This window comes from Penicillium chermesinum, assembly GCF_028974085.1.
Source record: "Penicillium chermesinum strain IBT 19713 chromosome Unknown utg000001l:1.0-1975020.0:1.0-1976611.0, whole genome shotgun sequence".
In the NCBI taxonomy this organism is placed as follows: domain Eukaryota; kingdom Fungi; phylum Ascomycota; class Eurotiomycetes; order Eurotiales; family Aspergillaceae; genus Penicillium; species Penicillium chermesinum.
In genome coordinates, this window is record NW_026695311.1 from 1451305 (window position 1) to 1471592 (window position 20288).

The following is a 20288-nucleotide window of genomic DNA, read 5'->3' on the forward strand; positions in this document are numbered from 1 at the left end:
TTTCTGACTTCGCATGCCTTGGATCTGCCGTGCGTCCGCTATGGATGCCCGCAGCTATATCCAAAACACTGCGGCGTCAATTTGTAGCTTTGAGGAATAAGCTTAGAGGATTGGTCTCTCCCTTCATGTCAATGGTGGTCCTCGCGCTCGCCCCACTTTTTGCGTGTGTTTCACCCATCCACAGTTTCCGCTTCCTGGGCCTCCTCCAATCGCACGGCCGTTGAATATCTCTCTCTGCGTCCCTGATGCGTGCTAGTGATACATTGAGCCAGCTCTCTATTAGGACCTCACAGTAAGATTCAGGAACCGAATCAGGGGCTGCCGAGCGGCCTTAAGCACAACTAATTGAGGCTATGAAATGGCGATGCTATTCTGGAAGTAAGGAATGACTGTACCAAAACAGGGAATATGCTACATAGAGAGCCCTTTTGACTCTTTTCGTCTGATTAAAGCTGTCAGGAAGTAAGTCAGCTCTCTCTTGAAGCCGAAAATAGTATCAAATTATTTCGACAGGCTGCAGCATTTCACACCAGATTCCAAAAGTAAAGGAAACGTGCAGCCTTATAGCTCGGTCGGCGCCATTGTCGTAGGAGAAGTTAAATTTGCTAGCAGTAATTGAGTAACATCCTTCAATAGAGATCTCACATTCTCCGTTCGAATCCTGGAAGCTCAGACCACTAGGACTGACCCTGCAACGAAGCAACTGGCGGAAAAACCCCGTCCCCACAGCCCGGGCCCGCCGATGATTGATTACTAGAATCTCACCAATTCATTACTTCCGTCCCAAAGGACGGGCTATGAACCATGACTGGCTCCCTAAAACGTTGGTCCACTCGACCCATAAACTTCGACAGTAAGTCAATTGCTGCCGAAGCTCAAAGCCCACATATTCTCCGACATCCTATGCCTAAGGTTGTCGCATATGTGGGCGCAGCGGTGAAGCGAACATAGAATAAAGTCTCGCTTGCCTCTCATTTCACTCTCATGGTTTCTATAAACTATCTGGAGACTTGATCATCGTCATGCCTGTTTTCACCGAATATTCCGCGGCGTCGCGGGAGCTACGGGTTTTACCCTCTTTCGCACCCCCTCTCCCGCGTCTCTCGCCAGCACTCCCGTTAGATACAGAGGGAGAGAGATATGAAGTTGTAATTGCGGGTGCTGGACCTGCGGGCCTCATGCTGGAGCTTTTACTTGCGCGCTACGGTTTGACAGATGGATCGCTGCTGTGCGTGGACTCGAAGCCCTCGACTCTGAAGTCCGGCCAGGCAGATGGTCTGCAGCCACGCACCCTGGAGACGCTGAAGTCCCTTGGCTTAGCTGACGAAATTTTGACGGAAGGCTGTCAGATGTGGCAGGTATGTGTAGGCTGTGCAGATGAACTATGTATTCCTTACTGAATACCGGCAGGTCGCGTTCTGGAATCCTTCGTCCGACCCTGAGAAGATCATCGAGCGCACCGCAATTGTACCCGATGTTGCTGTCCCAGCGCGGTATCCGCACGAAGTCACCATTCACCAAGGACGCATCGAACGAATTCTGGAAACAAATCTGCTGCGCTATTCTAAACGGGGTGTCCAGCGCAACTCGAAGCTCGTTGGTGCGAAAATTGACGAACAAGGGGACGCGGAATTCCCGGTTGTGGCAGAGATTGAGACGGAAGGACACCGTCGAATCGTTCGCTCGAAGTATCTTGTCGGAGCGGATGGCGCACACTCTGTCGTTCGACAGTCCATGGGCCTCAAGCTCGAGGGCGAGTCGCTCGATCATATCTGGGGCGTAGTTGACCTGGTGGTCGATACGGACTTCCCTGATATTAGACGGCGCACGGCTATACACTCGCCGGTGGGGTCGGTGATGGTAATTCCGCGCGAGCGCATCGCAACGGGGGATTATCTTACCCGGCTGTATGTGCAGGTGCCTGGTGAGATTGACCCGGAGGCTCAGCAGGATGGAACTAGCGCGCGGGTATCTGCGGGAACAGATGCTCGGACCAGAAGAAGCAAGGTTACAGAGAAGACTATTTTCGAAAACGTGGCCGCGGCTTTTCAACCGTATTACATCCGACCGAAGACAGGAGGTGCGGTAGATTGGTGGGCCGCATATCAAATTGGCCAGCGTGTTACGGATCGCTTTTCTGTTCGAGACTCCAAGGGTGTCAATCGAGTATTTATTGCAGGTGATGGTATGACTTGCAGCTCAACCCGCGATCGAACAGTACTGACGGAATCTCGCAGCTTGCCATACCCACAGTCCAAAGGTAAATGCGGCAGGAAATAATGCCAGGCGTTGAACTAACGCGAGAAACTATAACAGGCTGGTCAAGGAATGAATGTGTCCATGATGGATTCATACAACCTGGCTTGGAAGCTTGCATATTCCATTCACGGATTGACGCCCCCGGGGTCTGCACAAAACCCGGACCCACTACTAGGCACGTATCATACGGAACGCCATACAGTCGCTCAACAGCTCATTGATTTCGACCGAGATTTTTCCTCCATGTTCTCCGGGAAAATCGGCGTTGCAGAGGATGGCGCTAGCGGACTGACGCACGAGGAATTCCTCAATGTATTTAGCCAAGGCAACGGCTTTACCAGCGGCTGCGGGATAGAATATCCTGAAAATTTAGCAGTTGTGAGGGAGTTGGGCGCCAATACCAATCCCATCAGCGGGACAGACTATCTATCTGGGATATTGCGACCGGGGAGGAGGTTGTTAAACGTTCGCGCTATTAGGCATGCAGATGGCTATAGGCGCGACTTGCAAGATGGTCGGTATTCCTCTTCCCTACTCAAAAGATGTCTTGTCAGACTAATAATTTGGAAGACTTTTTGTCCACTGGCAGGTTCCGTATACTCTGCTTGACTTCACAAGATCTACTCAATTCTCAAGGTGTATCCGCCCAAACACTGCGCAGTCTCGGTTCAGTCATACAACAATTCCCGCCTGTGATCGAGCAGATCGTCGTTCACCCAAAGCTAGAGAAAGATTTCATGTGGCATGATATCCCGCATGAAGTCAAGCAACACTCAGAGATGTCTTTCTATAGCGGATACGAGCTGGACGATGTGTACGGCATTTTCGGGGTTAATCCAACTGAAGGCGCATTAGCTGCGGTTCGCCCCGATGGCTATGTGGGAGTAACAGCGGCTTTGCATGATGTTTCTCGGGTCCAGGAATATCTCGAAAGGCTTATCCGAAAGTTGTAAATCAGATAATAGACAGTTGGGGGGAGACAGCATCGATATTGTGGTCGTGGTCGGTTTTATCTAAATTCCCGGAATTCCGCGAAGCCGCGGCGCCACAATAAGGATTGACCGAGGCCAACTTACCCCGACCTCCAGCAAAGTGAGTTCATACGCTTATCATTCACCGCGATATCTCCGCCAGGTTTGGGGAATAAATATAGCCGGCCACTTTTGAATGACCGCCCGAACTTCACGCTCCCCTCAGGTCTTTCTTCTGTCGTTGGAGAGAGTGAATATAGAAAGACTGTTAACCGTGCCTCACCATGAGCTTTCCCCGCTCCTCAGAGCATCAGACCTCGGATAATAGCCAGGCGCATACAGAAGCAGAAGGCGCATTGCAGACTGGTCAGTCGACAAGAATAACTCTAAATGCAACTGCCAATGATGCCAAGGCATCCGATACAGATCTGGAAGCTGCCAAGGCCTGTCCCTCAACCCTCGTTCCAGCTTTGCAAGAGAAACCGGCCACAGCCACAGACCCGAACTTGGTATTATTTTTTTTTCCTGATTCTCCCTTTGCGATGAGCCTAAATTACTGACCTTCCCCTGGCAGGTTGACTGGGATGGTCCAGATGATCCAGAAAACCCCCGAAACTGGTCAATAAAGCGCAAATGGACCGCAACCATCCTTGTGTCTTGCTTCACGTTCATCTCCCCAGTGTCGTCAACTTTTGTCGCACCAGCACTGAGCAACATTGGTGACGATCTAGGAATCACTACAGAAGTTGTCCTTGAGCTCTGTCTATCAATCTTTGTGCTTGCCTATGCTTTGGGTCCATTAGTGGTAGGGCCCCTATCCGAGATCTATGGCCGCAAAATCATCCTGCAGACAACCAACCTATGGTATATTGTCTTCAATGTGGCTTGTGGTGTAGCCCAGACAACCGGCCAAATGATCGCTTTTCGTTTTCTAGCTGGCCTTGGAGGAGGTGCGCCTCAAGCTGTAAGTCACGTCGATCGCTACATGAGCCGGGTACTAAACCATTGTAGATCGGTGGCGCGACACTGAGCGACTGCTTCCGGCCAGAAGAGAGGCAAAGCCATGGCGATATACAGCCTGGCCCCGCTTCTCGGTCCCGCTCTCGGCCCCATCGCCGGGGGCTTTGTGGCGGAACGAACCACATGGAGATGGGTGTTCTACTCAACTACCATCGCGGCCGGTGCCATTCAGCTTGCTGCCTTCTTTTTGCTCCCCGAAACCTATGCACCCATCATTCTCCAGAGGCGAGCCCGGAAACTCAGGAAGGAAACAGGCAACATGTCCCTCCAGACGGAGGTCGAACGCCAGAACAAGAAAATTACCCAAGTCCTCCGCGTGGCACTTATCCGCCCGTTGAAGCTACTTTTTACGCAACCGATTGTGCAAATTATTGCTTTGTACATGGCGTACGCCTACGGACTCATGTACTTGATGCTTGCCACATTCCCGACTCTCTGGGCGAGCCCAGACTACTACGACGAGTCGAAAGGAATCGCAGGTCTCAACTATATATCCCTCGGCATTGGGTTCATCGCGGGAACTCAGGTATGTGCCCGCATGCTGGACCGATTCTACCGACTGCTGAAAGCACGAAACAACGAAGCTGGCCGACCAGAGTTTCGGCTTCCGATGCTTGCAGTTGGGGCCTTTTGTACACCCGCTGGTCTTTTCATCTATGGCTGGACCGCGCAGACACACCAGCACTGGATCGCGCCGAATATTGGAGCCTGTATCTTTGGTATTGGATGTATGATTACTATGCAGTGCCTGCAGATATATACCGTGGATACTTATACGCGTTTCTCGGCGAGTGCCCTCGCTGCTATTGTGCTGCTTCGTTCGCTTGCTGGGTTCAGCTTCCCGCTGTTTGCACCATATCTATTCCAAGCGCTGAAGTACGGATGGGGGAATAGCGTTCTGGCCTTTATCGCGATTGGAATTGGGGTTCCGGCTCCTGCGTTACTCTGGGTTTATGGGCAGAGATTAAGAGCTGCGAGTCCTTTCGCAGCAGGATGAGAATCAATGTTGCAAGGTTCTCGGCAGAGCAAGTGTAGATATCAAAGATTGGTATTGTGTGTTTTCCAAGTTGAAGAGGGAAGTGTCGTATAACTCAAACCAGACATGTCACAGAAAACAAAACCGTCGCTCTGAAGCCTCCTCATGCAATTAATTATCAACCACCTTCGAGTTCCCATCCGTAAAACGCCTTACCGCCCTCGTGCTAGTAAGACTGATTCTAATACTTTTCATCAAACTGCACCTCAGGGACATCAGGTCTTGTCCTGTCCACTCGGCCGTATTGCTTCGCCAACTTCCCCCGCCGGGCATCGATGACTGGGTGGACATTTTCCCACTCTCCGTCCGTTTCTTGCCCATTCTCGCTAAGCTTCTTGACTCTTGTCACAGTCGATGCTATATCACTGTCAGTCAGGTGATTCGCTTGTCATACTGTGACAGCAGCAGAACTCACGAAGTCCATAGAGCTCCGAGTCAACATATATATTCTCCCAGTTGTTCTGGGTAGATGCATACAGCTCATGGCCGATGGTGATATAGCCGTAGTTCTTTCCCGTTGATGCCCACCACCTCCAGGCTTCTGCGTGGAGGGGCCCGTGGGCGAACTTGTGGACGTCTTCGAGACTGCGGAAGTACATCAGGTTGACGAGATGGTTCTTGGAGGTGCTTTCCTCGGCGCCGAGGAGGGCCTTGGATCCGAGGACTAGTCTTGTCAAAAATAGAACGCATAGAACTGGTTGGCATGGTATGCTTACATCCGTGCTCATGGGGGTTCTTGTTTAGCTCTTTGAACATTTCTCTCGCGAGCCTGCTGATGTCCTTGAATCCCTCTGAGAAGATTCCAAGCGGGCTGGTTGGACAATTAGTCCGTCGTTCATTGTTCACCTAGCTGATGTACTCACTGGTTCCCGCGGACTATAAGTAAGAAGCATACCACCGTCTCGTTTGATGGCTTGCTGCTGAAGACGCCCTCTCTGCTTGGTATCTGACCCGTGAATTTCCCTTTCACAATTTTATCCATGAAACGGTTGCGTGTGTAGCCCTTGTGCATCAGGAAGATATCAAGCACTTGGTATGCGAATATGAAGATGGCTGGAAGAACAGCGTAGACTTTGGGGATCAGGAGCACGGCAGCGCTTTGCGCTACGGCTCCGATCAGAATCCATGTGGTAAGAGGCAATTGGTCTCTTAGAAGCTATGAAACTGATTAGTCTGGGACATCAGCTCGGGATACGAAGCTCTCTCACATTACGTCCCAAGGTTCGACCCGACTCTGGCGAGCCTAGTGGGTTTCGCTGGCCAAGAGACGGCAGCATTGGACGAAGAGGCTTTGGACTGGACATGTTGATTTTTGCACTCGAGCTTGACGCGAAAATGAAATTTTATCCGCTCTATATCTTTGGATGGATGTAATTTGTTTGATAGCGACTCAAGAAATGCCGAAGCTCTGCACTATTTATCGCCTGAGCCTCCATGGTATCCAGTACCCCGCGATCGGGCAGTCTACCGGTCCGTCGGGGGCATCCGTAGCGCCATACCGGGGCTGACTGGAAGCTTGAAAAATTACGATTTCTGGAACTGCCCTGCCTTGAGCAACTTAGGCCAGGAGTAAGATCAAAGTGCAAACCGGCGGTTGGTCCGGTCCCACCGGACACGGACACGGAGTTAGCCACATCGTGTCCGACAACAATGGGCCCGCAATTAAGGGGTTTCCTGAATGAGGTCATGCCCTTGCCATTGATTAATTGTTTATGGGCTGACGGATGACAGGCAATCCTCCGAGGTCCGTTGGCTCTACCTGGTACGGGTTCCATGTACTCTGCACGCTACGTTTGAACGTGATTACTGCACACACTCCACCGGGGACTCTCCACCGGCCATAGGCCGTACGGGCGGGCCAGTTGATCTTTTATGATTTTTACCAGTCGCCAGCGTACGTGCGACGAGGATGGTCTCAGGTGCCACCTGGTGTTCTGTAGGCGTCAGTTTCCGAAGTTTTGTCTGCCACCCGTGCATTCAGGCGACTACTTCGGCGAATCTATACTAACGTCTCAAAAGGCCTGTCGGGATAGTAAAATTTCATTAAAGACCAAGGGCGCAGTATAAGCCATATCAGTAGCGTTTTGTCGTTAGGTCCTCGAGTATCCAGCTTGCAATGCTCTTTTACCTGGCGGGTACCACAGGAGATCCAAGATTACCATCCACAGCTGAAAGAACCCCAAGAATCCGCTAACCCAATTGGCCTGGCTATTTTACAAGCCAGTCCTAGGATCCTTGGAGTTTTCAAATCATGCAACGCAGGTGGTAGCATGCCAACCTGGACAAATTCAGACGGCCCCCTCGCCAGCACATCAGATCGAGCGGATGTGTCAGCAAATCGAATCGCCCCCAGGGTCCATGTAACCACACCCACGTCGACACACTCATACACGCAGGGGCTGACGGTCGGCTCTCAAGCCACCATGGGCTGGTGGTACCATATCGTCACGCTTGAGCCCGAGGCCGAAGTCGACCGGCGGAATCTGATCAATCGATACGGACTCTATTCCCAGTTGTCCGTGCTGATCCCGATTGCCGCTTATCAGATCTACCGGCTGGCGTTGTGGCTGCGGGCCCGGAAACAGAGGGCCGATGTCGCATACTCAGTTGTGGGAGAGCCACCAGCTACTCCGCAGTCAAGCCATGCGTCGTTGACGGCCCTACAGGCTCGCTGGAGGGCTGCGCAATGGTGGCTGGATGGTGAACTGGCGCCTGATTGGGGACTCAGGAAGCGGTGGATTGTTGGAGGTGTCTGGACTTTGTGGATGACGATTCTCTGCTTTAGCCAAACAGGCCACGGTACGCATTCCTGTATTACTGTTAGAAATGGACAATAGCTAATATCTCTCTGCGACAGACTATCTTCATCTAGCGAAGCGGATTGGACGAGTTGCGGCAGCGCAGTTGCCATTCCACTATTTGCTCTCGATCCGAACCCGCTATTCACCGCTGACAGCCCTTTTCGGGACGTCACATGAGAATTTGATTCATTGGCATCAAGTCTGCGGTCGCATTATCATGATGTTCTTCATCGCCCATGGTGTGCTGTATTTCAATTATTACATCCAGACGGGGGGAGTTGCTTACGCGCCTTCGGTCCAGGCATGCAATTACAGGACTGATGGCGATTGGCCTCATGTCCATTCTGATGAGCACAAGCATCCAGCTTGTCCGCCGGTGGAGCTACCGCGTCTTCTTTCTCTTCCACCTTGTCATCGGCCTGGTCGTACTTCCGATCCTCTTTTTCCACGCGAAGCCACTCGCCATTTACACCAGTGAGGCTCTAGCAATCTTCATCGTGGACAGAGTGCTCCGACGATTGGCTACTATCATCGAGCCTGCGACGATCACGCGCATTCCTCATACCGATCTCTTGAAGGTGCAGATTTCTATTCCTGAATCCAGACTGGCGCGCTACCAAGGGAGCTACGCCCAGCATGTCTTCGTAGGATTTCCATCTGACCGAAGATTCGGAGAAGTGAATCGTCTCTTGTCGAACCCATTCACTATTGCCGACGTGTCGAATGGCGAGCTGACCCTCATTCTTCGAGCCGGTCGCGGGCCTACCACGCAGACTCTGTGGTCTCACGCAGACAAATACATATCCAAGCTGATGGTGTCGCTCGAGGGCCCATACAGCATCAAAGAGTCGATCGTGGCGCGTGCGCTCGAGCACGATCGGATCTTGCTCGTCGCTGGCGGTATTGGAGCTACGTTTATGATTCCCATATACCAAGCCTTGGTAGAGCATCTGGAAGGGCAAGACAGCGGGCTTGAGCGGCTCAATTTCACATGGGCGCTGAGGTCTGCCGCAGAAGGCGAATGGGCAGCAGATATAGGAGGAATCTTCCGTGAGAATGCTCCTATTCAGGTCTATCTCACGCGACAGGGCCAGCCGTTCATTCAGGAACAGCTATCCGATTCTGCACCTTTGGCCGAGAATATGGAGATGGGTGATTTCGAGCCATCTGAAGCGGGGATGATTGGTGGAGTCAAAGCGGCAATAGGCCGGCCAGATCTCCGAAAAATTGTTGATGATATGTTCGGACATCATGCGCATGAGCGCATCGCGGTCCTTTTTTGTGGGCCGCAAGAGATGGCTCGTGATCTACGACTGTCAATGAGCCCCTGGGTTGATCAAGGACGGACTGTTTTCTGGCATCAGGAGAGTTTTGGGTGGTAATCAGGCTGAGGCTATTTAACATAGCATACATAGACGAGTATTTTAATGAAATTTGTCCCGATTGAGATGCCTTGCCCAGCAGCCTTATACGCGCCCTCTAGCCTAGGCTAGGGTCAACGTCCAGAAGCCCCGTACAACAGCTGCATGCGGGACTACAAAGGACCTTCCATAGCTACAAGTTGCTCGTACAATAAGGCGGCACCAATATCATGGAGAGCTCTGGCTTCCTTACCGAGCAATGTCAAGCGTGGGATCTTACTACAAGGCTTCCTGCGCAATTGATGGAAGATTACTTGTCTCTGGCGTTAGATCAACATCGACATATCTACGAGGAATCATCCCTGATATCCCGGACCGAATGCAACCGCATAAGGCGGCGTATGCAGACCATTGCACGCAAAATGTCATTAGATGCGGGGAACGAGGATTTCAGATACAATAGGGGAATAGCTGTAATCCAGATCATCGCATTCTCGGCGCCCCTACTAGCCGCCATCTACTTCTACCACATTCTACAGATAGGATGGCTTTTGCACCGGTGTATTCTCCGTCTTATGACTTGTCAGCGCTACTTGCAGGCTTGCTGTCATAAATCATGAACCATATGGCCTATGGGGAGTCGTCTTTGTGTGAGTTGCTAGGGTTGATCTATATTAAATTCTTGCTAGTAGAGATGCTCGAGAGAATATAAGTCACTTCCAGCCCGACCTTGCAAACCAAATCTGAAAAGCTAATGACATTGATTGACAGTACCAAAGTCATGATTGTTTGAGAACCGATGATTCTCCCCTCTCCGTTCACCTGGATCGATCTCGCCGTGTCTATCGCAGGATGGGTCGTTTTCGTTGTTGACCACGCTGACAACTCCTGGGCGCCTACTCCATACAGTCAAGCGAGCATGCTGCTGATAGCCACGATATATGTCTATCCCATTGTGTCGTTATTTTCTGGTCTGAGCGGGAGAAACACCCCGGAGAGGAACGAGGGGGGCTTTGACGGCGGTCACTATTTGCATTCGCTTGTTGGAAATTCGTTGGCGTTTTGTTGGCGTCCTTATTGATATTTATCACCACAGGTAATATGGATTCCAATGCGAGCAAGGTGAACAGAACCGCTCAGTTGATCATGGTGGTGCTTCCTGAGACCGGGATCATCCTTTTGCAGAAAGAGAAATATGCAGCACCGCAGCTGGCTGACGGGTAGAGCTTCGATTCAGTGGAGCGAGGAACTGTTACGGCGAGGTAGATGTCGCCTATTCAGGGCCATGTTATTGTTTAGTGAGCGGATGTTGTTCATAGCATAAGTCAAGTTGTCATCCATGGATGGACCCTTTTTGTTTCCACAGGCGCGTATCTGCGTTGGTTTGATGGGCGAAGGTGCAGCTTGGGGTCTTCAGTGACACAGACCGTATGTCAAAGCTTCATGGTGTTCATAGGGCTCATAGCTCGATCAATCGCAAGATAGGCACTGCTCTAGATTCGAATTTCCCGGGCACGCTCCCTTGAAGGAATGTCTGCATAAAGAAGAATAGAGTGTGCTAGTCGTGGCTCAAGGTCAAATAGATTTGTCCTGACACAGGCCCTGATCAAGGTGGGCATATGATGCTGGTCCGGAAAGAGCAGATGGTTGGGCCACTGCGAGAGGAAGCTGGCGTGCCGCGGTGTGCGAGGGAGGGCTAGTAGAATGGTGTGGAAGAAGTCCTTGGTAGGCGCGTCGCAACAGCAGGTCGAAAGACTTTAAGAGTATCGGTCGTCATGACCCTAGCCCGATCTGGATTTGTCCTGACACATGCCCTATTTAAAGGACATGTGACGCCTGTCCAGAAAGGGCGTTGGATTAGACCAAGGTAATCATAATAGAGCACGTTGTTTGAAGATGGTTTGATTGCACTGTGGTGCAAGTGTGGTGGAAGTGCGGTGGGTGCACCATGTGGAAGAAGTCGTTGGTAGACGCGTCGCAATAGCAGGTCGGAAGACTTCAAGGCTACCGGTCGTCATGACCCTAGCCCAATCTGGATTTGTCCTGACACATGCTCTAGTTAAAGGACATGTGACGCCTGTCCAGAAAGGGCGTTGGATTAGACCAAGGTAACCAAGATAATCCGGGTCGAAATGCTTTAAGACTACCGGTCGTCATGACCCTAGCCCAATCTGGATTTGTCCTGACACATGCCCTGGTTAAAGAACACGTGATGCCTGTCCAGAAAGGGCGTTGGATTAGACCAAGGTAATCCTAATAGAGGACGTTGTTTGAAGATTGTTCCGTTGCACTGTGGTGGGAGTGTGGTGGAAGTGTGGTGGGTGCACCATGTGAGGGAAGTTGTCAACGTGAGACGCGTCTAGGGACGCGTCGCGTGAGGTAAATAGCAGGCTAGACCGAGCTGAGAGGAAGCCGGTAGAGTGAGTTGTAATAGTAGGCCCAACAAGAACAACAAACTTGAAGATGGAAAGAAGAGAAAGGTTGGGGATGGAGGGGGATGGAGGGGGATTAAATATCCCACAGCTCCGTTTGTCCACTCCCCCAATCTGACTCGCTTGGACTAGCTTATACTCGTTTGTACGGCTCGCTTAACTGCCCAGCCAATAAGCAGTCGATCTCTATAGTCTAGAGCATCTGATTGGTTTCACCCCGTGACCACTCACGAGTTGTTGCTCACCATAACGCCCCTGGATCGTTTGTTGCGCGTAAACAACTGGCTCCAAAGACTGATGGAGCATACACAAATTTGCTGCTTATGTAGCTAGTTCTGGGGATATCATCTCAGTAAAAGATGAATGATAATTGTTCTTTAGGACTTGTAGGTAATCTTTTGTGAAGCACAACTTGACTAAAACCTTCTTATTGTATATGACCTTCGGCACCTCCATTTCCTTTATGGCGAGGGACTAGAGCAACAAAAAAAAGAAAGAAGATTGACAAAGAGCTACACCATAATCGTAGAGCTGGTCTAGCCCGATGTATCCTCAATGACAATGATAGAAGGAAGTCGGCAGCATTCTTCGAGCACAAGTCCTTTATATGGGGCTTTCTATACTTGGGAGACAATGGATACAACGCTTCTAACAACTCGCTGATGAACAATTCTTCTCCAACAAAATACTCTAATTCGAGGTTATACTAGTAGTTTCCACTAGAATTGCTAATAAAAGCCTGCACCTCAGAGGCTATAAAGCAGGTGAATCAAAGGAAGTCAGGGGCAGAGCGGACCACTACGCGGTTACCAAAGCGGTTAAACCCAACTTATAATCCGCCACCTGTAGAGGAAAAAAATTCATCGTCGAAGAAATTCGGTTCCTGGAGTAGATTTACCCTACTATTTTTTGGGATCACGGGGCTCCTTCGTCTCAGAGCTTCTGGAAAGAAGATGACAAACTTTCGTATTAATTAACTATTGAGAGATAATGTGGAAAATCTTGGCTTCGTCCCAGTAAGTTATCTGATATACTTCTTATAAGTCGCAAATTCCATTGTCACTTCATGTTCATTCTTGGCGCGAAGCCTCGGAAACTCTGACCGGATTTCCTGGATTATGAGATCTGACTATGATGTGCCAAGGTTCCTCGCCATGCTGAGTCTTGGTAGTGACATTTCTTCCGCTCCTTCCATGCATCCTTTTATCGGCTCTCTTTCGAGACACGAACGAGCTTATCCTATCCCAGGCCTCTGGTGATATGACGGCACCGGTGAAATATTGTCCTGTCGTTGAATTGATATTGATTATCGGGGCTGTTCAAGACAGTGTCCTACATATAAATTGCCCCAGTCTGGCGGATTTCTGTGGCGTCCTTAAGATTTGATCCAGCATAAGATGGCTCCTGTTTGGAAAAGTAGGTTGTATCAAGTGCTTTCGAACAACATTCAGGCTGTGGAATGCAAAAAACATATCCAGTCTACAGAATTGTGAGCTTTTCTGAGCATATTTTGAATTTGTATAATATGACTTCTGTGCACTCGTTTTGAAAAGCTCTCCGGTCCTGGTGTAATAGTAATGCTAGCCCAAACAATTCAATATCTTTTTGACACCCCTGACACTTTATCCCATCCAATAGACTTGTGGCGTCTGTAGCTAGCAGTGACTCTACGGCTGGCCTGTTCGATGAGCCGGGCAATTGTAGTCGCGCTTGGTCGAGCTGGCTTGAGGCAGTAGAGTCAAGGGCTTGCACAAGCTGCCTCGTTTCTCAGCCGAAACACACCATTGAACATGGTCGTGGGTAGGGTCCTATCAAACGCAATTTTCTTGATTTTCCTCTTCACAGTTCAATAATTTTATTAGCATTTTCTTCCTGTCCCAGCATATTGTAGCGCTGGCATGAAAGTGGCGAGGCAAGTTGTCCAAAAATATGGAGAAGGTAGCCCACTTGGAGTTCTAAATCCTCCGTTGATGCTACCCACTCACCTGAGATAGCCACTAACTCACGTGGGATTTCAGCGAGAGCATATCGGGTAGCATTCCACCATGCAATGGTTCTCCCCCGGATAATAAAGGCTAAGTTCCCAATCTCTGTTATCACGCCTGATAATCTCCTCAGTCCGCTCTTCGGTACAAGGACCTACCGAAGAAAGGAACAAACAGATGGTCACTAGTAAATATTGGTTCATTGTGTATGACCCTATTAAAGTATAAGACCGAGAAACAAAACTAGAATTGAGCTTTCTCACCTGGTAATTCATAGCCAGGATCACTGCTGAGAAATTCCGATTGTGGGAGTCTGCTCAAATCTGACTTTGTGCTTGTGTCGACTGGTTAGGAGGGCTGTACTCTAATTTCAAGCGACTTGTTACGGGTTTGTGAGTCGCCTGTGCCTTCCTATTGATCTCGAGGATCGCCCTTGTTTCGCACTGGAAACGACACATGCTTTCGATTCCGCATTCTATGCATGTTGCACAAGGAGATTCGCTGCCAATGCAACGAATTTTCCTCGTTCGATAGGGCAGGCATGCTGTGGACATTCTCATAGTGCAGATGTCTGTGTTGCTGTATTTCGGGGAATTTTCGAAGGTTGTGAAGTAGCGTTAGAATTGATGGGCAACCTTCGAAGGACATATATGGTACCAAGGAGCGGGACAGTCAGTGCACTAATAAATGCCAAATCCTTTGTAACTGTAATCTGTTTGGACCAAAATATTCCTTCGCTGGATTATTGATCTTTGTGGTAACGTATGTGCTTCTAGAACTGGATAGCAAATCAGAATTCCTTTAAGTGGATTCGACCTTCCACTAAGCCAAAGTTAGGCGTTTTAGTGGAGTAGCACTTTCTATGAAATTATGATCCAAATCATAATACGAGATTCCAATTTTACCTTAATTTATAATTTGATCGTACCGGAGACAGTACTCAAGCCAGAGCTAGATTATTGGGCTTGATAATTTTGAACTATCGGCAATATATCGGACATCAATTATGCCATCAAGGCAATCACAACGTAAGACTTATAATATTTTGAGGTAAATATTATTAACAATTTGGGAATGGTCAATGTAAGAAAATTGGAGTGTACCGAGCATTCTGAGGGTGAATTGGCAAAGTAATCGCTATACAAGAGCAGTCCAATAAATAGTGAAAAGCTACGTCGTAATAGTTCATGGAATTTCATTCTGTTCAAAACTAAACTAATTTTAGGCCGGTCTCCCTCAGCAGAGTCTCTAATGCCACAGGTGTGAAATGCTTTCCAGGTGCATCTGTGAACTGCTGGAAGCTATCACCAGCAGGCAGTGAGCGTAAAAATTCCACAACGCTGACATGGCGGTTCATTTGAGCCCAATCAATAGCCGTTAGACCAGAAGGATCCTTAGTATAGGGCCATGCACCTCCATCAACCAAAACCTTGACGGAATCAAGTAATCCTTTCCCAGCAGCGTAATGAAGAGGGGTTGCTATCCCGCTGTACATATGAAAAAAGTACTCATCTCCACAGTCTTGATACATGATATTGTTTACCGGGATGCCTTTTGCGATCAGATAACGAAGGATTTCCTGCCGATCATCTAGTTCTCGCATTGCGGCATAATGCATCACTTGGCCCTGCTGTAGGGGAAGCACCATGTTCGAGAAGAACTTGGATTACTTCAAAATCCGCCTCCAGAAAAGCAATAGAAAGTGGCGTGCAATCTTTGTTTCTATCACATCGTCGGTTAGGATCTGCTCCATTGGCCAGGAACCATCTAGTTAAATATATGTCATGGAAGGACGATCTGCAAAATAATATATTAATACATTTCCAGTACCAAGGAAAGAATACTCACGCAATGGCCGGAGGGTTGTTTGTGTCAATCGGCGTGTTGATATCGAACCCATGATTAAGGAATGATTCCAAAACCCGGTATGACGTGTTTTTGGTAGCCTCCTGAAAAAGGAACGGGCGCATAGGAACTTTCTGGTCAAGAAGGTAATCTATGACTCTGAAGGAGTCATTTCGAATTGCCTCGTGAAGAATGGGGATGGTTTCCGCCTCGAATGTTTTATTATCAATCAAGCTTGGTTGCACTTGAGTGAAAATAGAAATGAATTCTTCAATATTGTCAACAGAAGCAACTTCTCGAAGAAGGACCATCTGGTGGAGTTCGTCAAGGTCCATTTTGGAGTGCATCTGTGAAGTAAAGGGAGGATTCATCTGAGGAGGCAAACATGGGGTTTAAATGATCAATCCCATGACCAATTTCGGCTCGGAAAAATGTTGTCCCATTAAGTGCTACCCTGTGAGGATGTTGTTTTTTTTATGATTTATAGCGATATCTTTTATATTTCGCACAAATAGTCATGTATGTCTTCTAGGGCCTATTGGAATTGTATTTCACAGTAGGAGAATAGTAATTACTACTCAAATCCGGAGCACTGCGGTTTGGCATTCTACAACAAACCATTTGGGCCATGAACGGAAGCAGACCATTTTTGAATTTGAGGTTGGCGGAGCTGTATTGATAAAAAAGGATTGGAATCAGTCTTTAGATACACAAGTAATGACATCAGGCGATGTCATTATTTACATCTTAGATTACCAGTAGCTGATCTTCAACATAAACAGCAACAGCCCCAGAACTTGAGTCAATCAAAACAGTACCCGAACCTGGTCTCCGCATGACGCTGAAATTCACATCGTATAACTTCAAATACGGCTCACTGAGGCATTGCCCCCTAATGATTGCGGTGATTCGTCGTATATGGTGATCCATTGCAGGCTGCCCGTTCGTGGAACCGCCAACGATGAGAGACGTTGCCCCTGGCGGAAAGAGAGACTTATTGGCTTGGTACAGTGAGACAAAATTTGCCATGATGGTCTCTACATGGAGTAGCCCGGCTTGTGGGTCGGAAGTTGGATAAGGAATCGGGGAAATGTGTGCAAGGATTGCTCCGTAGTTGGACCAAAGACCAACTGCGGTACAGCCGTTGAGGTTTTGTGTTCCAATGGCTCGGGACCCGGACCCACTCCTGAATGAAATGCAAGATACCCCGTTCATAAGGACTTCGTGGGTATACCCCGAATGTAAGGCTTGCTGGAAATGGGAGGTCATGTCGAGCACGAGATAAGGTAGAAAGCATAAGTATAAAAGAATACTCTGGGCTGGGGTATGTTGGCTTTTTATAATTATCTAAAGCTGGGGTTTCTTTTGTATGATGGATGGGCAATTTTAAACTGGAATACTATTATGAGAGCATGATCAGGTTGATGCAGTGTAACAAATAGTACTGATAGACAAATTAGGCATATCGGTATGTAGTCTAGAGAAAGCAGTAGATGCTTTTTTGTATCAATTGGTAATGATTTCAAACTACGTGATTATCTTATAGCGACTGTATAATTTGTCGCTCAATTAGGCCTAGCTGATATTAGAGCTCTGATACTATTCCGAATTTAGCGATAACTTGAGGGTTGACAAGTTATCGCTGAATCAAGCCTAACTTGTTAACTAACGCTAACAGCCTTACTACTAGTCCTAATCCAGCGATAACTTGGGGGTTGACAAGTTATCGCTGAATCAAGCCTAGCTTCTCAACGCTAACAGCCTTGCTACTAGTCGGAATCCAGCGATAACTGGTCAATCCTCAAGTTATCGCTAAATTTGGTCGTGATACTGCGTAATGTCGTGACTTGGGTCCCTGGTTTGGCTCGAAATTTTGGTTGAAATTGAACCTCTGAACACAGTGGGCGGGAAGCACGTTAAAGTATTTCGAGGACCAGCCTCGGTTCGGAGTGGACGTGCTCCACCGAAACAACACTAGGATTTTCAGGTTTGGCGAGTAGTTTTACAATATTTACGGTAAAGGGCCCTCGACAAAGAGACATATCCGCTCAAGCTCAGCCAAAGTGCCTTGCTCAGCGACTAAGCCTTTACTGCTCATGACAATGACTTGGTCGGTATAAGAGAGCCTATGTACTGCATGTGTGGCAAGCAGTATAGTGGTCTCTAACTGTCGGAAAATTCTGTTATTGGAACGGCCCCACGCGTACATAGTCACCATGTTCTACATGCAGTTTGCATAACGTCTCTTCCGCATGTCCATGAGCTACGTCAATGAACCTCCAGAGATTCGAAAACTTTGCCCAAAATGGACCAGGGATAGAAGGGCGAATATGCGCTTTTCTGTTCTAGTATCGAGGCTGGAGAAGATATTATCTAGCAGAATAAACTCTTTACAGGAGTAGACTACTCGAGTAAGGGCTAGTTGTTGTTTCTGGTTACTAGAAAGCGAGATTTCTGCGGACCTAATTTAGATATCAATAGAATATTAGGCTTAAAAAATTATCTTAAAAGGTATAATGATAATGATCCTTATAATTGCTATTTGGTAACATAGAAAGATCTTGATCTAAAATGCAAACTCTCACCATCTCATCATACCAAGATTAGTTATGAACAAAAACACCAAGGATATTTTCTCGAAGCGTGGTATTACGGACCCACGGAGTCTGATCTACATAGGCTGCTTCTAGGCAATTAGAGTAGAGGAAGCCTTTTGTCGATGGGGTTTCTCCAGTGCTTCTGCCGCACCCTGTTGGGCCGATGACGATGCATATTTGACCTTTTTTCGGGCGGAGATACCACCGTGTACCCACCAACTAATTTCAATTTATGGAAAGCCTGCCAACTAAAGCCTCGGCTGAAGATATAGTACGTCGTGGCTAGAAAGTGTTCTTCAGGATGGTCATGTGGTCATGTGACGTTGTGCCCAACCTCAAATGCTGCCCCTCCAACCCCACAGAACAGAAATATCTGATATCCTACGCCAACAACCGAATATACCTGAGTATGTTCAATATCTCTATGTTTTGAAATACAGTCAGCTGATTCACCTGTTGGTCTGCAGGGACCGACCCATCTCGCGTCACCGCTACGCTAATGAACCTTCAAGAATTACCTTCTGCTGCGAAGGATATTCGCAATGAGATCAAGGCAATGATCCCGGAGTCTTCGTCCAGCAAATCCTCTAATTTTCAAGAAGAAGTCACCCAGGATGAGGCAGGGAATAAAACATACAAAGGGGTTGTCTTTGATGAGAAGATGGCTCGACTACAAGAACAAATGGGGATTAACAAGGTAAGGCATGGCTATTGCATATTTCTTGGAACTCGACTGAATATCGTTCAGAAATGTGAAAGACACCTGGTCTACTTTTCGAAAGCAACCAGGCTGGACACGAGCGAGACAGAGGGATATCTTATACCCTTGTCTGACAATGTCAAGATAGCACCCTTGTCTGACAATGCCAAGACAGGACCCGGCGGGGAGTTGCAGGGAGGTCCTTATATTAATGTGAGGGGAGGCTATTATATCCATGTCTCTAATAAGGCGATTTTAAGCTCAGGGGCAGCGATACTTCTTGTAGTCTCAGAAGGCTAGAGTATCTTCATGCTCAGAATCCTTCCATTGTTATTTACTTCGCATTAGACGAACAGAGAAAAGAAAAAAAAGATTATAAAATTAATTCAAACAATCAAGACCCTTTTGCATTCGAAGTCTATTGACATCAATATACTTATCTCAGCTGCCTTATCAAAGGAAGAAATTCTATGATACTTCATGGGCCTGAGATAGCTCCCTATTGAATGCCCTATTTGAGGGACCGGGGGATGGAGCTAGCAGAGGTTCATTGGACAGTATTCTTTGTGCAGTCACTGGAGGCATATCCGTTTGATGATGACTCGGGTGAGGGTTGGATAGGGGAAATATGCCCAAATCTGAAATCAAATGACTGAGGCACATTGAATAACTCAGAGATGTCGTCGAGTCCATTCCCAGAGGATTGGCGCACATTGGGTTCATGCAACTCTGACTGACGCGACTCGTAAGGCTGAATCTGGGAAATATGCCCGAATCTAAAATCAAATGACTGAGGCACATTGAATAACTCAGAGATGCCGTCGAGTCCATTCCCAGAGGACTGAGGCACATTGGGCTCATGTAACTCTGATTGACGCGACTCGGAATGCTGAATCGGGAAAATATGCCCGAACCTAAAATCAAATGACTGGGGCACATTGAATAACTCAGAGATGTCGTCGAGTCCATTCCCAGAGGATTGGCGCACATTGGGTTCATGCAACTCTGACTGACGCGACTCGGAAGGCTGAATCTGGGAAATATGCCCGAATCTAAAATCAAATGACTGAGGCACATTGAATAACTCAGAGATATCGTCGAGTCCATTCCCAGAGGATTGAGGCACATTGAGCTGAAATAACTCAGAGATACCCTCGAGTCCATTCCCAAAGGATTGATGCGACTCTGGTTGATTCGACTCCGGGGAATGTTGGATTGGGGTGATGTGTCCAAATGTCTTGTCAAAGGACTGAATAGACGATGATCCTGGGGTATCTGGCT

The 20288-nt window shown here is 48.2% G+C and overlaps 8 protein-coding genes across 8 annotated transcripts; 5 read left to right on the plus strand and 3 right to left on the minus strand.

The window, feature by feature from the left end:
- Positions 1-1022: 1022 nt before the first annotated feature.
- Positions 1023-3212, plus strand: N7468_000559 (putative phenol monooxygenase; the record flags this gene model as incomplete). Its single annotated transcript, XM_058469856.1, has 5 exons — positions 1023-1358; positions 1411-2185; positions 2238-2260; positions 2317-2773; positions 2830-3212. 5 exons carry the CDS (start codon positions 1023-1025, stop codon positions 3210-3212), a joined length of 1974 nt encoding a protein of 657 aa, XP_058335887.1.
- Positions 3213-3514: 302 nt separating this feature from the next.
- N7468_000560 (MFS transporter) lies at positions 3515-5247 on the plus strand (the record flags this gene model as incomplete). The annotated part of the gene is made up of 3 exons (XM_058469857.1): positions 3515-3739; positions 3805-4194; positions 4279-5247. 3 exons carry the CDS (start codon positions 3515-3517, stop codon positions 5245-5247), a joined length of 1584 nt encoding a protein of 527 aa, XP_058335888.1.
- Positions 5248-5467: 220 nt separating this feature from the next.
- On the minus strand, positions 5468-6563 carry fmaE (monooxygenase fmaE; the record flags this gene model as incomplete). Its single annotated transcript, XM_058469858.1, has 5 exons — positions 5468-5643; positions 5702-5950; positions 6003-6097; positions 6150-6442; positions 6495-6563. 5 exons carry the CDS (start codon positions 6561-6563, stop codon positions 5468-5470), a joined length of 882 nt encoding a protein of 293 aa, XP_058335889.1.
- Positions 6564-7709: 1146 nt separating this feature from the next.
- Positions 7710-9469, plus strand: N7468_000562 (putative metalloreductase Fre8; the record flags this gene model as incomplete). The annotated part of the gene is made up of 3 exons (XM_058469859.1): positions 7710-8085; positions 8144-8328; positions 8366-9469. 3 exons carry the CDS (start codon positions 7710-7712, stop codon positions 9467-9469), a joined length of 1665 nt encoding a protein of 554 aa, XP_058335890.1.
- Positions 9470-10247: 778 nt separating this feature from the next.
- Positions 10248-10529, plus strand: N7468_000563 (uncharacterized protein; the record flags this gene model as incomplete). The annotated part of the gene is made up of 1 exon (XM_058469860.1): positions 10248-10529. The coding sequence occupies one exon, from the start codon at positions 10248-10250 to the stop codon at positions 10527-10529; it is 282 nt and encodes a 93-aa protein (XP_058335891.1).
- Positions 10530-15075: 4546 nt separating this feature from the next.
- N7468_000564 (ankyrin repeat domain-containing protein) lies at positions 15076-16045 on the minus strand (the record flags this gene model as incomplete). The annotated part of the gene is made up of 2 exons (XM_058469861.1): positions 15076-15352; positions 15714-16045. 2 exons carry the CDS (start codon positions 16043-16045, stop codon positions 15076-15078), a joined length of 609 nt encoding a protein of 202 aa, XP_058335892.1.
- Positions 16046-18806: 2761 nt separating this feature from the next.
- Positions 18807-19307, plus strand: N7468_000565 (uncharacterized protein; the record flags this gene model as incomplete). Its single annotated transcript, XM_058469862.1, has 2 exons — positions 18807-19004; positions 19056-19307. 2 exons carry the CDS (start codon positions 18807-18809, stop codon positions 19305-19307), a joined length of 450 nt encoding a protein of 149 aa, XP_058335893.1.
- A 247-nt stretch (positions 19308-19554) lies between these two features.
- N7468_000566 (uncharacterized protein) lies at positions 19555-20171 on the minus strand (the record flags this gene model as incomplete). The annotated part of the gene is made up of 2 exons (XM_058469863.1): positions 19555-20139; positions 20160-20171. 2 exons carry the CDS (start codon positions 20169-20171, stop codon positions 19555-19557), a joined length of 597 nt encoding a protein of 198 aa, XP_058335894.1.
- Positions 20172-20288: the final 117 nt, after the last annotated feature.